The following is a 15,712-nucleotide window of genomic DNA, read 5'->3' as shown; positions in this document are numbered from 1 at the left end:
CTTAGCTTATACTGATAAGTATACAGAAAGTCTAAGTATACTTGGCTCATACTGATAAGTATACAGAAAAGTCTAAGTATACTTGGTTCAGACTGACAAGTATAAAGAAAAGTCTAAGTACGCTTGGCTTATACTGACAAGTATACAGAAATCTGACAAGTATACAGAAAAGTCTAAGTATATTTGGCTCATACTGACAAGATTACAGAAAAGTCTAAGTATACTTGGCTCATACTGACAAGTATACAGAAAAGTCTAAGTATACTTGGCTCATACTGAGAAGTATGCAGAAAAGTCTAAGTATACTTGGCTCATACTGACAAGTATAAAGAAAGTTTTAAGTATACTTGGCTCATACTGACAAGTATACAAGTTAAAAGAGAGTGAGTACTGGACCGGTGACCAGAAACACGACTCCAAATGAGTGATAATGTTGCTAAGTAACTGCTGGATGTATAAACAAAGCAGCTGTTTGCTAACAGGTTCACCTTTTCAACTCAAAAGGTGACGCCATGTTAGTGTTGTGTTTACAGCTTGTTTTTGCTGTCGCCAAGCGGTCAAATGTTCTTACAGGTTTAAGGAACGTATTGCATTGCAAAACTATTGTGGAAATATAAAAAAAGGGAAGAACAAAAATCACAGCAAAACGGAAAATTGTCCAACTTGTAGGTTTACCACACGTATTGTAAGGAAGTATAGTATTGTAAGGTCACTGTTACTACAGACAGTGTGACCTCCAACCTCAGGTCACACAGTGGCCTTACAATACTGCTTACACTTACAGGTGTTGTAAGAAGTGTTGTAAGGTCATTGTTACTACGGACAGTGTGACCTCCAACCTCAGGTCACACAGTGGCCTTACAATACTGCTTACACTTACAAGTGTTGTAAGAAGTGTTGTAAGGTCACTGTTACTACAGACAGTTTGACCTGAGGGTGGAGGTGACACTGACTGTACAGTGACCTTACAATACTTCTTAAACTTACAAGTGTTGTAGGTTGTCGTTGTAAATGAGAATTGGTTCTCAATTGACTTATCTGGTTAAATAAAGGTAGAATAAATAAATAAATAAGAGAAAGAAATACACAAGCAGAGGCAAAAAAAGAATAAAAACTGATTAACATTAGTTCACGCCTGTGGGACAAATTATTCAGTTTTCTTTCCTGAGAATTAAAAGTGAAATTAAAAGCAGGCCTATTTAACAAAAAGTGCTGTTGCGATGTACTTATTATTTTGTTATTTTCATTCTTTAAAAGTCACCAGAATGCAGAAAACAAAGTCTCTGAAACTTTACATTTTGAAACCGCTGTGGTTTCAAAATCCTCTTTATTTTTGAGGTCTCAACATTGGCAAGTATAGTTTCAGATGATTATGAACTATGAAAACTCATGAATATTATATTCCATTTCTGCTAATAGATCCCCCCTTAAGGAGGACCACAAGAGTCACGGAAATAGTAATAACGCATTTAATTGATTCATACCTAATTGTACAACAACAAAATAGGCATTAATACATTTGTTCACAAATGTATTTATTAATCTATGAATAAATGGACTAAATTACAAACTGAACTATTTATTGATGGAACAATATTTAATTTGTAAATTATTTTTTAAATAATTTTTTACCGCCCATAAAAATGTCAAATAATTGCTTATAATTGTATAATAATATTTGTATTTTATATATATTTTAATATATTATTAATATATATTACATTAATAAATTTGCTTACAAATGTATATACTATATGAAGCAATTATTTTTAAAATAAAAATATATATACAATATATATATATATATACTGTATATATATGATCAAATGCTGCTTCATGATATAAATATATATATATATTTATAATAAATATATATATTTATATATTTTTTTATTTTAAAAAGAATTGCTTCATATAGTAAATACATTTGTAAGCAAATTTATTGATGCCTTTTTTATTGTAAAATTAGCTATTAATCAATTAAATGCTTTCTTACTATTTCCGTGACTCTCGTGGTCCTCCATACCCCCTAAATGTTTCACATCGCACCTTTAATATTTGGGGATAGTTCAAGGTTAAAGTTGAGGTCATGGTTTCATGCGTGTGGCTGAAGGGTGTGTTGTAACAGATGTATGTCGCACACGCACGATGATCCACCTTTCCATGCCACAGTATTGTGACAGAAGGTGACGGGGGTTTTGCGGGTGGATGTGAACACTCCGGTAGCCCCTGACCTCCACAGAGCTGCAGCAGCAGCTGACTGGCTGAGCCCCCAGCAGGGGAGGAGTCTGCTGGCTGCCTGCACTCATAAAAGCACGGCTCCTCACGGTAGTGGAAAACAGATTTTGAAGGAGCAACAGGAATGAACTCTCTCTCATGCTCTCTGCATCTCACACTCTGACAAGTGGACCGTCTGTTATTCACTTTGAAGCTTTGGACATTTTCCTGCCTCATCTCCTTTAAGTTTTTATTTTTTTTATTTTTTTTATCTCTCCCCTATCTCTTTAAATTAATTTTTCAAGATGAGTTGGACGGCGAACAGTTGTTTAGTCACCCTGGCCATCCTGTTTCTGTGGCGAGTGGAAGAAATAGCAGAAGCCTGCAGCTGCGCCCCTGTGCATCCTCAGCAGGCCTACTGCTCCTCAGATGTTGGTAAGTTGATTTTTAACTGAGTATAATGAATGAATATGAAGTAGCATTTGATCATTATGTGTTTATAATATAGATGATGTCGAGGATCATCTCTGACAGAGAAACTGTAAATGCTGAGAGGGAAACTTCCCCCTACTCCTGTGTTTACAATTACAGGAGGAGGAGGAGGATGGAAATTTCTGTCTCTCTTAATCTTTCTTTCCACCTCCTCTCTTTTTCCTCCTTCTCTCTCTCTCTCTCTCTCTCTCTCTCTCTCTCTCTCATGACCATCTGTTGATATTCTTCAGTCTTGTAGGCTACTTTATCTCATTTGCCAACTATATTGTTTGACCTACTTTTAGATCTACAGTGGTGAAATATATAACTTAGCCTACTTACCCTTACCAAAAAGAAGTTTATTCAAGTGTGCTGTTAGTATACTTCTTAGTATGCTTTCAGTTTACTTTTTATGTACTTATCAGAGATATGCTGTACTTAACATAATTATATTTAAGTAAACTTGGCTTCTACTGACAAGTATACAGAAAAGTCTAAGTATGCTTGGCTCATACTAACAAGTATTCAGAAAAGTCTTAGGTATACTTGGCTTATACTGACAAGTATATAGAAAAAGTCTGAGAATACTTGTCTCATACTGACAAGTATACAGAAAAGTCCAAGTATACTTGGCTCATACTGACAAGTATTCAGAAAAGTCCAAGTATACTTGACTCATACTGACAAGTATATAGAAAAAGTCTGAGTATACTTGGCTCATACTGACAGGTATTCAGAAAAGTCCAAGTATACTTGGCTAATACTGACAAGTATTCAGAAAAGTCCAAGTATACTTGGCTTATACTGACAAGTATACAGAAAAGTCCAAGTATACTTGGCTTATACTGACAGGTATATAGAAAAAGTCTGAGTATACTTGGCTCATACTGACAAGTATTCAGAAAAGTCCAAGTATACTTGACTCATACTGACAAGTATATAGAAAAAGTCTGAGTATACTTGGCTCATACTGACAGGTATTCAGAAAAGTCCAAGTATACTTGGCTCATACTGAAAAGTATTCAGAAAAGTCCAAGTATACTTGGCTTATACTGACAGGTATATAGAAAAAGTCTGAGTATACTTGGCTCATACTGACAAGTATTCAGAAAAGTCCAAGTATACTTGTCTCATACTGACAAGTATTCAGAAAAGTCCAAGTATACTTGGCTTATACTGACAAGTATACAGAAAAGTCCAAGTATACTTGGCTTATACTGACAGGTATATAGAAAAAGTCTGAGTATACTTGGCTCATACTGACAAGTATTCAGAAAAGTCCAAGTATACTTGACTCATACTGACAAGTATATAGAAAAAGTCTGAGTATACCTGGCTCATACTGACAGGTATTCAGAAAAGTCCAAGTATACTTGGCTCATACTGACAAGTATTCAGAAAAGTCCAAGTATACTTGGCTTATACTGACAGGTATATAGAAAAAGTCTGAGTATACTTGGCTCATACTGACAAGTATACAGAAAAGTCCAAGTATACTTGGCTTATACTGACAAGTATATAGAAAAAGTCTGAGTATACTTGGCTCATACTGACAAGTATTCAGAAAAGTCCAAGTATACTTGGCTTATACTGACAGGTATATAGAAAAAGTCTGAGTATACTTGGCTCATACTGACAAGTATTCAGAAAAGTCCAAGTATACTTGTCTCATACTGACAAGTATTCAGAAAAGTCCAAGTATACTTGTCTCATACTGACAAGTATACAGAAAAGTCCAAGTATACTTGGTTTATACTGACAAGTGTACAGAAAAGTCTAAGTATACTTGGTTTATATTGACAACTTCAAGTATACAGAAAAGTTTAGGTTTACTTGGCTTATACCGACAAGTATACAGAAAAGTCAAAGTATGTTTGGCTCATACTGACAAGTATACAGAAAAGTCTACTTGGCTTATACTGACAAGTATACAAAAAAGTATACTTGGCTTACACTGACAAGTATAACCCAAGTATACTTAGACTTTATCTCATTTGCCAACTATATTGTTTCACCTACTTGTTTGACCTCAAAGTTTACTATTCTTAAACTTAAAGTACACTTAAAAGTATACTTTTATAAACTAAAAAGTGGGCCAATTTAGTCCCAAGTAGTACACTTAAAAGTATACTGCTAGTACACTTATATAAATAGTATATGTATGCAGGACTTGTAATGGAGTATTTTCACAGTACTTTTACTAGAAATACAATAGAAACACAAAATGTAAAATATCAAGACTGCTTACAAAAAAAAAAATTTCTCACATCATTGCCTGTTATTGAGGCTGATCAGAGTTTTTTTTCCCATTGTTATTTATATCCCTGTAATTTATCATATGTGGAGTCTCACAAAGAAACAGCACAGATGTGGTAGTATCTCATCCTTTTCATCAGTAATGCTCATCAGGACTATGCAGAATAATTTATTCCTACCATCCTCACCTCTGTGGTTGAGAGGTTTATGGTGCACTTCCTTAATGACGTTTAAACGGCCGTTTAATTAGCTCTCCCTCAGAGGTCATGTGGATCCGTTCCCTCTTATTTTTCACCTATTACAGAACTCTGTTTGTTGCTGCCTTCAACACAGGCCGTAAGCTAACGAGAGTCTCAACAGTGACCGGCTTGTGTAGCTATTTAAATTTGGTGGTGTGCTGAGGGTCTTTTTTTCTTGGTTGTGAGCCGACTGAGTGTGTGTGTGTGGTATGTATACAGAAGCTGACTTATTCAAAGGTTTCTCTTTACCATTGGATTCCACGGCGCTGGAGGGTGAAGAAACCACATTATCCTTCCTGCTCGAGATTTTACTGAAAGTCATTTTTCAGCAGCAGTTCCTTATAATGATAATAGAGAGAGTGAAGGAAGTTAGCTAAGATGACCTTTTAACTTGGGTTTAACTGCCATTTCTTGTTACAAATACTACAGCGTCATAGGGAGTAGGCCACTACTACTAATAATGATAACAACAGTAGTAGAAATAATAATAATGATGCCAAAAGAACATTTTTCCAACATTGACTCATGGACAGAATTGATGACTTATGATATATTTTCAGTTTTCCTAAACACAACACTAAATATTAAATACAACTCTCTTGTTTTGACACAATGGAACATTTTCTAACCTTTTTTGCATGAAGATAATATTATTTTTCTTATTATTATTAACACTTTTAGTGTCATTTTGTACATCTTCCTTGCTTTACAGTTTGAAGAGGAGCCTTTAAAGTCAGTTCTAGATGCAGGCTTTCAGTCAAGGATGTCCTCGACCAAAAAAATTCTTCGTCGATTAACACTTGATTAGTTGATTTTAAACGGCAGATCTGTAAAACTGAGTTTCTCCACAAAGAAGCACACAAAATCACCACTTTAAATCTTGTGTTTACCAAGGATGTGCTCCTAAGTTTCTTAAAAATTATTCATTCAGCATGAAAAAAAGCATAAAAAAACACTAATCGAATAGAAAAACATAGCCGACTAGACCAAAACAACCGTTTTGAAGAAGGGACATCCTTACTTACTTTGGGGCTCTATCCTGTGAATTGATTTAAACCTAAACTAAGGAGCTGATATTCATCTGAACATCCACACTGATTCATTTCATCACTGAGGTCCGGTCCTAACATGACCTTAACCCGCCCTGCTCCTGCTTCAGCACCATGGATAGACCCTCCTTCTCAACATAAACCACCAGCCTCTCTGGTCAAAAGGTTCTTGATACCAAAACTTGTTAATTTGCGATGTTCTTGACTTGTAAACTCTCTTGTTGTTACATAGAAAATGAATGGATGGCCCACTTTACTACGTTGAGCTGGCACATTCAAAATGAAGCTCATTATCTACCATATAGCTCTGACTTTAATGCACATTTTTTATTTTTTATTTTTTAATTTTAGTTTCGTATAGGGCTGGGCAATATGGAGAAAAATCAAATATCACAATATTTTTGACCAAATACCTCCATAACGATATTCCGACAATATTGTAGGGTTGACTATTGGTGCTTTCACAAAATATTTACACAATGAGATTTTTGATAAATGATCATCAGTAATGTGGATATAATGGCAAATAATAGAACAGCTAGAACAGTCTGATAAGTAAAATGACATCACTTTACTGTAATGCAGCCTTTAAAACCAGGAAAAGACAACACTTATGCCATATTACGATACATTATCCAGAATCTAAGACGATATCTAGTCCCATATCACGGTATAACATCGATATATTGCCCAGCCCTAGTTTATATTATCCTCTGAACTGTAGACGACTGACATTTGTGTTACAATACATCAAATTTATTTGGATTTTTTTATTCGTCTGGTATTTCCATGCCGTTACTGCACAGTAAGACGTTGCCTTGAGGAACCCCTACTTACTGTCAGACAGTTTATGGAAGTGAAAGTATTACTTAAGTTGCACAGAGTCAGTCAGAGTGTCTGGGAATCTATACGGGAAATTACTCAAGAACACGAGTAGCTTGCAAACAAGTGAAACTCCCGAAAATGGGGAAGTAACAGTCAAAGTTTGCAGAAACTACACATTTGTGTTGCATCATTAGGTCCCCGGTGCAACCACTAATCTCTGATCATAGTTTCTATACTGGTTAGTTTCCACCTCTGCCCCTAGTTGACCTCAGCTTGCCGTATTTTGCCTGAGCCTGGCGTATTTCTCTCTCCATATACTAGAGTAAACAAAAACAAAATACCAGGTCAGCTATAAACATGTATTTCCATTTGTCTTGTCAAAACAGACGGAGCAGGAATAAAATCTTTCCTCGTAAATTGAAATCCGTCCCTTGGGTCCTTGGCTGAGGCCGAGGAATGCTGGGCGGCCATATGCTGCGCTCATCATGTATTTGCAGTTTGTTTCACAGTATTCTCTGTGATTGTAGAGTGTACCTGTAAAGCACATTTGAGATCTTGAAGGAAAAGCCAGTTTTCTGACGTGACTTCCGGTACAAACACAACCCCTGCGTTGCAAGCTGTGTCAACATAGCTGCCATTAGATTGAATGTGTGCACGCTCCCACAACAGCTGCTTTAAACTCCAGCATTACAGGCGATAATGCGTCACATCGATCTGTCCGATTTCATAACTTTACACTGCATGTGAACAGAAAAAGAGAAGAAATTAAAATGTCAAGTAAACAGTAAACATGTGGTGCCAGAAGATAAACTATTAGCATATTTCACTGATGGAATGAGGGTTTTAAACAAATTTCATTATGTAAAGTAAACAAAAAGGGTAATGGTGGATTAAACCCGTGCATCCTCGGAGCGGTTCAGCCGAGGAGTCAGTTTGAATTTGTAGTTTCTCGTTCAAAGTGCCACCACTTTGTGGCTTCTTAGAGAGGAAAATGGATGTACAGGCCCTGCAATTACATGACATGCATTTGCTTTCTTCTCTTCTTCTCTTTGTTTTTTTAAAGCGCTCCCGAGACCACAAGACTACATACAAAATAATGTGTTTATTGTTTGAGTAACTTGAAAATTAGATGGTTCCCTCAGTCCCTGGTTTTGTCAAACTTATGATTTTTATAGGGCTTGGTCAGCCTCTTCCAGAAAACAGCATCATGTCCTGTGAGAACTACTGTATATGAGTACAGGAAATTAGGTATAAATAACTTTAACACACGGTACCACCTCAAGCAATAACTAATGTATTAGTGCTTCAATGCAATGGGCATCAGAGCTTATTTTGGAATTTATTGATTATTGTTAATGACTTAAATAACAAATTAGAAATGTAATCATGCTTTTTATTGTTTCCTTAAGAAAAGGACTACAACAACCTAAGCCATAACAAATGAAGCAATATGTACATACAATAACTGTAAATTGAAAAGCACATTATTCAAAAAAAAGGGAGGAGAAAAATAATAATAATAATAATAATAATAATAATAATAATAATAATAATTTATTAAATTGCATTTAATTTGAATAAATAAGAAATAAATACATACAAATGATAATAAATTAAAATGTGTAAATAAAAGAATAATACAAATAAGAAATGTATAAAGAAATGAAATAATAATAATAATAATAAAATTAATTATAATAATAATAATGAAAAAAACATCGTATTATAATTTGTCTATTTTTAGCATGTTGAATGCAAATTAAAGAGATAACCCTCACCCACACAAAGTTGTTTTTAAAGCCCAATTGCTCAAATTATATACAGTATATCATTTATTTAATTGATTAATATAATTTAATTTAATTTAAATAAAAAAATAAGAAATATATACAGTAAATTAAAATGATAATAAATTAAAATGTGTAAATAATAATAAAAATAAATAAAAAATACAAAAATGAAATGATAATAATAATGATAATAATAACAATAATAATGAAGAAAAGATCGGATTATTATTTGTCTGTTTTTAGCATGTTGAATGCCATTTAAAGAGATAACCCTCACCATCACAAAGTTGTTTTTAAAGCTCACACAGTGTATCATTCACATAAGCCCACCACATGTGTTTTTTTACATACTGTGCATATTTTCACCTGCCCTACTTTACACTAGTAGAAGGAGAAGTGATCTGATTCTGCACACTCAGGCGAAGGGGATTACCACTAATCCACTTTGTAGCCCGACAGAGAAGTTGGAGAGTTTCTCAGCACTGCTCGCTCAAAAGTTTGTGATTCGTGAGCCAAAACCATCTTCACTGGTGTAGATTATCTACATTATCTCTGTAGTGTGTGCAGCTTGTTTGTCAGTATATATCTGCTACTTCACAGCAGCTCAGAAAAGCTTCTCTCAACTCAGTATTTTGCACATTTTCCTGGCTGTTGCACCTCCTCTTCTCCCTGACAACTTGCATGTTTGTGACTAGTATTGCTTTGTCTTCTCCCTGTGTACACAAGAAGACACTGTTAGGCTTCAATGTGACTGCTATTCCTGTCTCTTCTCTCCTCTGTTCTCCTGCATCCTCATCACTCCATCACTCTCTCTCTCTCCACACACTCTCCTTTTTCCCCTGTTTTTCTTCTTTTTTTTTTAAGCCTCGACTCTTTAGACCCTTAAAAGGAGATGTTCTCTCTAAGCCTCTATTGTCATCGAATTAGGGCACATATGGCTCGCAGCTTCATACCTCCGTCATATTAAAAGCAAATGAAAAAGATCTTATTTGGTAAGGAAGCGGGTTATTATGATGGTCGGTATGGCTGCCACCTTGACTTCTTGAACATCTGGTTAACATTAACTGTGTCGCTATAGTCTCCCCTTCGCTTAAAAGCTTGATTTTGCATATGATTTTGTGAGCGTAGTAGTCGTCATGTGAATGTGCAGTAATCCACAGGTATTTAGCTATAACTGGCATGTGATCAATGCTACTTGGATTCACATGACAGGAGCAGTGATTGTGAAACACATGAGTCATATTTTTGTGTTGAATACTCGGAGCTCAAAAGCTCATTCGTATGGCTCTGATAATATTTTTCCACTTGAACGGTTGTATTTTCTCTCTCTGAATCTGTGGAAGAGAGAGAGAGAGAGAAGGCTGCACACATGAGAGGTTGATTTGCATGTCAGCACCTCTATCCAGACAGAGAGGCAGGCCGGCCGAGAGGGCCTGAGGCGGGGGTGAAGGGGAGCATTCTAGTTCAGCTTTTCAAAAGATTGCTGACTGGCTTCCTCCTGCGTCGGCCCGGGAGCCTGGGAGCAGGCAGCGCACATTCCTCCCTCTGATTGCAGCTGATGAAACACTCATGTTGCCTCTGTCTTTCCCAGCACCTGGCACATGCACACTCCTCACATCCAAGCCACAGCAATGTGTGTTGTGGCCGACTCCGGCATGCCAGACCTGGGCAGGGCTTAGATCAGACTGTTCGGTTTTAAACATCACAAAGAAACTTTGTTTTCTCATACAATGCATGTAAAATGTGGGTTTGTCTCTCTCCAGTTATCAGGGCGAAGGTAGTTGGAGAGGAGAAGGTTGATGTTGGCAACGACATCTACGGAAACCCCATCAAGAGTCTCAAGTACGAGATCAAACAGATCAAGGTATGAAGCTATCATTTTCATGTTAGGGGTATAAACTTAACTCCAATATGAATCTAAATCTTCTCTGTTTGATTTGCCAGATGTTCAAAGGTCCCACCCAGGATATTGATGCCATCTACACTGCTCCCATCTCCTCACTGTGTGGAGCGACTCTGGAGAGTAACGGCAAGGAGTATCTTATCGCAGGTACAACCTTTCCCCACAGATATAGTTCCTTGATACGTCTTCCTATTGGTTACCATGTCATCTAATGCACTTTCCCTCCTCTGCAGGCAAGATAGAGGCCGATGGGAAGATGCATATCACACTGTGCGACTTCATCGAGCCCTGGGAGGCCATGAGCGCCACCCAGAAGAAGAGCCTGACTCAGCGCTATGAAATGGGCTGTGGTTGCAAGGTAGAAAATGACCACAAAACTAAAACAATCTTGAAAGATGCATTGTTTGTCTTAAGGGGAGACACCCTAGAGAAAAAAACGTTGGGCTATTTTGCTTCTAGGCAAAAGAAAACATCCAAAATACACATTTAGATGTTTATTTTACTACTTTGTCTATTTGCGTCTCTAGATTTCTCCTAAATACACCAAAAGTTAGCATTAGATAATGCCTCATTTGCATATTTAAACATAACATTTTCAGAAAACTTGTAATACAAAAATAATTGTCTTAATGTAAGTAATCAACTGGGGAAGATTCATGATGATATCTGTCAGTTAATTTTTTTTCCCCTATTCATCTTAATCCCTGATTTTCGTCTCTTTTCCGATGCTCAGATCAGCCCCTGCATCTCCATCCCCTGCATGATCAGCAGCCCGGCGGAATGTCTCTGGACGGACTTGGTGATTGAGAAGAAGGTCAGCGGAGCGCAGGCCAAACACTTTGCTTGTATCAAGAGGAGTGATGACTCTTGTGCCTGGTACAGAGGGGCGGCACTGCCAAAACAGGATTTCCTGGACATCCAAGACCCTTAACTCCACCACTCTCCAATAGTCTGAGGATGTCTAAGATATACATAGATACCAAAAACACAGTCAAATTCTTTTTTTTTTTTTCTTGTTAAAAAAGCGATAGGGTGTGTGTTCTGTGGTGAGGTTGTTTTTATTTACAGGATTCATTATGTTTTTTATGAATTCAGCACTTTCAGACCGCTAAATCCAAAGCACTTCCTCATAAACCACTTCTCCCTCAGCTGAAATAAAGGGATCATCATCACAATTCAGTATTTTTTTTGTTCTTGAGCTATTAATTTACCTTTTAAAACAAAGGTATTGTTTTAAAGAGGACCTATTATGCGTTTGTGCTTTTACCTTTAGTGTGTTTAATTGTTTTTCTTTGTTCATGTAAAAGCTCTGCAAAGTTACAAAGCCAAAAGTCCAGGGCAAAGGGAGTTACTCTCCCCCACAGAAACACTGCTCTTGAACTGCCTGAAACGCCTCGCTTTCAGTCTCACCTTTTCTGACATAACATGGTGATGTCACTAAGTAACACATTTGCATAATACCTGCCTAGATTGGCACGCCCTCATGCGAAGCTAGTTAGAGTGGAGCTTGAGCGGAGTCCGAAGAGTTTGGTTCAGTTGACCAGAGTGAGCCAGCTGACCAATCAGAGCAGACTGGGCTTTTCGGGAGGGGGAGGAGCTTAAACAGAGCGTTTCAGACAGACGGTGAAAAAAGGTGCTGCAGCACAGCCTGTATGACTAAAGTAAAGCGTTTTTTGAACATTAAAGCATGTAAACATGTTCTAGAAAAAAAAACAAATAAAAGTATGCGCCTGAAAAATTAGCAAAATAGGTCCTCTTTAAAGTGAACTATAATATTATAATGCAACACATACACACCTATAACTCAAAGTGCAACAATTCTGTGAATCTGTGTGTTCATGAATAACATTAACCGGCGCCCTGATTTGTGACAGCAGAGCTACCACAAGGAATGAGTGCCACCTCTTGCCCGTCCTTCTTCAGATTCTTTCTTGTACCGAGTATGCAAAAACTCTTCCCCTCTTTTTGTTTTTAAAAAGGTGTGGCAAACCTCTTTCGAGTAGTGCTTTTGCTTATTGTTTCCTTTAAATAATCCTGAATAGACAAGAATGCACTTTGAACACATTTGTCACAGCAGTCATATCGTCTTTAATGAAAAATGCCTGAAAAAGAGGATTGAATCCTCCATTTTTGTATGTTTTTATATTACAGCTCTTCTCTATGTAATGCTTTAGTGTAAGAGCATATTTTATTTAATATATAATTCATCATATTCTGTTGAAAAATAAAAGCCAGCATTTTGATACTTTTTGTGACAAGTGACGCCATTGGTATTGTATAAAGAGAAGACCAAATATTTTAACAGCATTAGCGACACACATGTGCGTTAAAGGTCAAATTGTAGGCCTAAATGATAAACTGTCTCGTCCTTTAGGACAGTGGGTTAAGAAACACATTGTAACCAATCATCCATTTACTTTGATATGACCATAAAAGTGTTGAGCAATGTGATTTTAATAATAATAATATGAGAGTGTGAAAAGATTCTTCATTTGAACCTCTAGTCCAGTGTGATGTCTTGTGCTGGTTTCACATGAAATGTTTGAGATGATTTGTGCATGCATGTCCAGCTGAAACAATACTGTACATTTTGACTATTATATTATTAAATGCCAAACCCTATTTTGATGCTTTTGCACTGGTTATTTTCACATCAAATGGTCAATAATGTGTGCCAAAGGATTTAGTTTTTATTTTATTTTGTCCGTTTTCTACTTATACAACTCAAAAACACATATAAAAACAAATAGCAATAACAATAAAATAACAAAAATAAGTCATTACTTTTGAAATAGTGACCAAAGCAAGTTTATGCTGACTGAAAAAGTGCAGGCTGAAGTCTTAGCTTTATATTAAATTTTTTGTAAATTTATACACTAAAAATGAAAGATAAGATAAGATAAGATAAGATATGCCTTTATTAATCCCGCAGTGGGGAAATTTGCAAAGAAACAAACAAAATAAAATATATATATATTACATATACCCCAAAACAAAAAAATCATATAGTGTTCATACCTCAGTTTTATATTTGTATATCATTAAATATATTTTTTTAATCAATTCAGTTTCATTTCATTTTCAAAACAAATCAACTCCTTTGACTGTTGTTTTGCATTTTGTTTCTTAGCTTTGTCTTTGTAAACATGCAAATGTGTCTTAGTTCATACTGACAGTCTAATTTGGAACAACTTCTGGATAATTTTTTTTTTGTTGTTTGTACTTTATACATTAATTGTGCAGTTTTAAATTTCTCCATTTTTAAGAGCATGCTAGTCTATAAATAATATGTTGGGGTTGGTTCATGATAATCAGCTCTGTTTATCTCTCTTCTGTAGCATAACAATTGGATTTGTGCTTGTTTTGTGTGTATATTCAATCTCAGTTCATCAAAGAATCAGGCTTTGTTTGCTAGTTATGTGCATAATAATACACAGAAACCTAACTCATAGTATTAGTCCAAACAGACAGACATGGTGCATGATTCAAGGGAGGCATAAGTCATACAGAAAACTACAGTAAGATGTATCATTTTTCTTAAATCAGTATTTGAGAGACTTAATAAGAGGCAGGGACAGTATAGTTACAGCACTATAACAGCAATCTGCTGCCGCCTAGTGGAGACAACAACATGTGACATCCACAGACATTCCTTCACGAGCCCATCCATGTGCACTAATGTGTAATTATCAAAATGATACTCTCAGGATTTCATCCTTTATTTCATCCAGAATTTCATATGAAATAAAAAGAGAGTTAATTACAGTATATAACATTGCATTTATTTGAATGTGTTCAAGGATGAAATTAAAGTCTTTTCTTTGTTCAGTGTTATTATTAATAATGGTTATGAATAGGTTAATAGGCTGGCTAATCAAATTACAAGTCTACATTTAAGATAAGATAAGATACGATAAAATTGTATTAGTCCCGCAGTGGGGAAATTTGCAGTGTACAGCGGCAAAGGGGATAGTGCAAAAAACAAGATGCATCAGCTAACACATTAAAAAAGAGCTAAACAAAGTGTAACAAAATATGAACCATTTAAATAGAAGGAAGTATAAAAATAGGAGCAGTATATACAGTATTGACAATAAAGAGACTATTAACAAAATTGCACAAGTGGAAAATGATATTGCACAGTGAGAATGAAATGAATGAATAAATGAATGAAATTCCACCTGAAAATATCAGATTATTGATATATATATATATATATCTAATATGGATGAAATTTGTGGGCATCATTCCAATAGTGTTATTATTATTAATAATGATTATGAATAGGCTAATAGGCTGGCTAAATCAAATTACAAGTCTGCAAATATACCTAATATGGATGAAATATGTGGGCATTTTACAATAACTATTTGGTAAAATCAGACAAATTGACACTGAGGAGGTGATTTTATGTGAAGGATTTTCATGTGCAGCTTGTAATTAAGAGTTAATTACATTATATAACATTGCATTTATTTAAATGTGTTCAAGTATGAAATGAAAGTCTTTTCTTTGATACTACTGTGATATGAGGAATTTGTTAGTTCATTCCAACAGTGTTATTATTAATAATGATTATGCATAGACTAATAGGCTGGGTAATCAAATTACAAGTCTGCAAATATACCTAATATGGATGAAATATGTGGGCATTTCATCCAGAATTTCATATGAAATAATTCAGAGTTAATTACAGTATATAACATTGCATTTATTTAAATATGTCCAAGGATGAAATGCAACTGCAGTCTTTTCTTTGATGCTACTATATGAGGAATTTGTTAGTTCATTCCAACAGTGTTATTATTATTAATAATGATTATGAATAGGCTGGCTAATCAAATTACAAGTCTGCATATATACCTAATATGGATGAAATATGTGGGCATTTCATCCAGAATTTCATATGAAATAATTCAGAGTTAATTACAGAATATAACATTGCATTTATTCAAATGTGTC

General features: G+C 35.5%; 1 protein-coding gene and 1 long non-coding RNA gene across 2 annotated transcripts; both read left to right on the top strand.

Annotated features, from left to right (window-relative positions):
* The first annotated feature begins 669 nt into the window (after nt 1–669).
* LOC141781640 (uncharacterized) lies at nt 670–1,114 on the top strand. The gene is made up of 2 exons (XR_012596909.1): nt 670–784; nt 884–1,114. It is a non-coding gene; the product is annotated as an uncharacterized LOC141781640 (long non-coding RNA).
* A 1,217-nt stretch (nt 1,115–2,331) lies between these two features.
* timp2b (TIMP metallopeptidase inhibitor 2b) lies at nt 2,332–13,372 on the top strand. The gene is made up of 5 exons (XM_074656593.1): nt 2,332–2,652; nt 10,611–10,711; nt 10,792–10,897; nt 10,984–11,108; nt 11,484–13,372. The coding sequence occupies exons 1-5, from the start codon at nt 2,523–2,525 to the stop codon at nt 11,679–11,681; spliced, it is 660 nt and encodes a 219-aa protein (XP_074512694.1). The 5' UTR covers nt 2,332–2,522; the 3' UTR covers nt 11,682–13,372.
* The last annotated feature ends 2,340 nt before the right edge of the window (nt 13,373–15,712 follow it).

Source organism: Sebastes fasciatus, chromosome 13 (assembly GCF_043250625.1).
Source record: "Sebastes fasciatus isolate fSebFas1 chromosome 13, fSebFas1.pri, whole genome shotgun sequence".
NCBI lineage: Eukaryota > Metazoa > Chordata > Actinopteri > Perciformes > Sebastidae > Sebastes > Sebastes fasciatus.
Note: the sequence above shows the minus strand (reverse complement) of the source record. Positions and strands in the feature narration are given on the sequence as shown.

Bases quoted from the DNA above. Each gene is read 5' to 3' on its own strand.
- timp2b (XM_074656593.1), top strand. From the start codon at position 2,523: ATGAGTTGGACGGCGAACAGTTGTTTAGTCACCCTGGCCATCCTGTTT. The intron at 2,653-10,610 runs GTAAGTTGATTT...GTCTCTCTCCAG, and splicing joins CTACTGCTCCTCAGATGTTG to TTATCAGGGCGAAGGTAGTT. The intron at 10,898-10,983 runs GTACAACCTTTC...CCTCCTCTGCAG, and splicing joins CAAGGAGTATCTTATCGCAG to GCAAGATAGAGGCCGATGGG.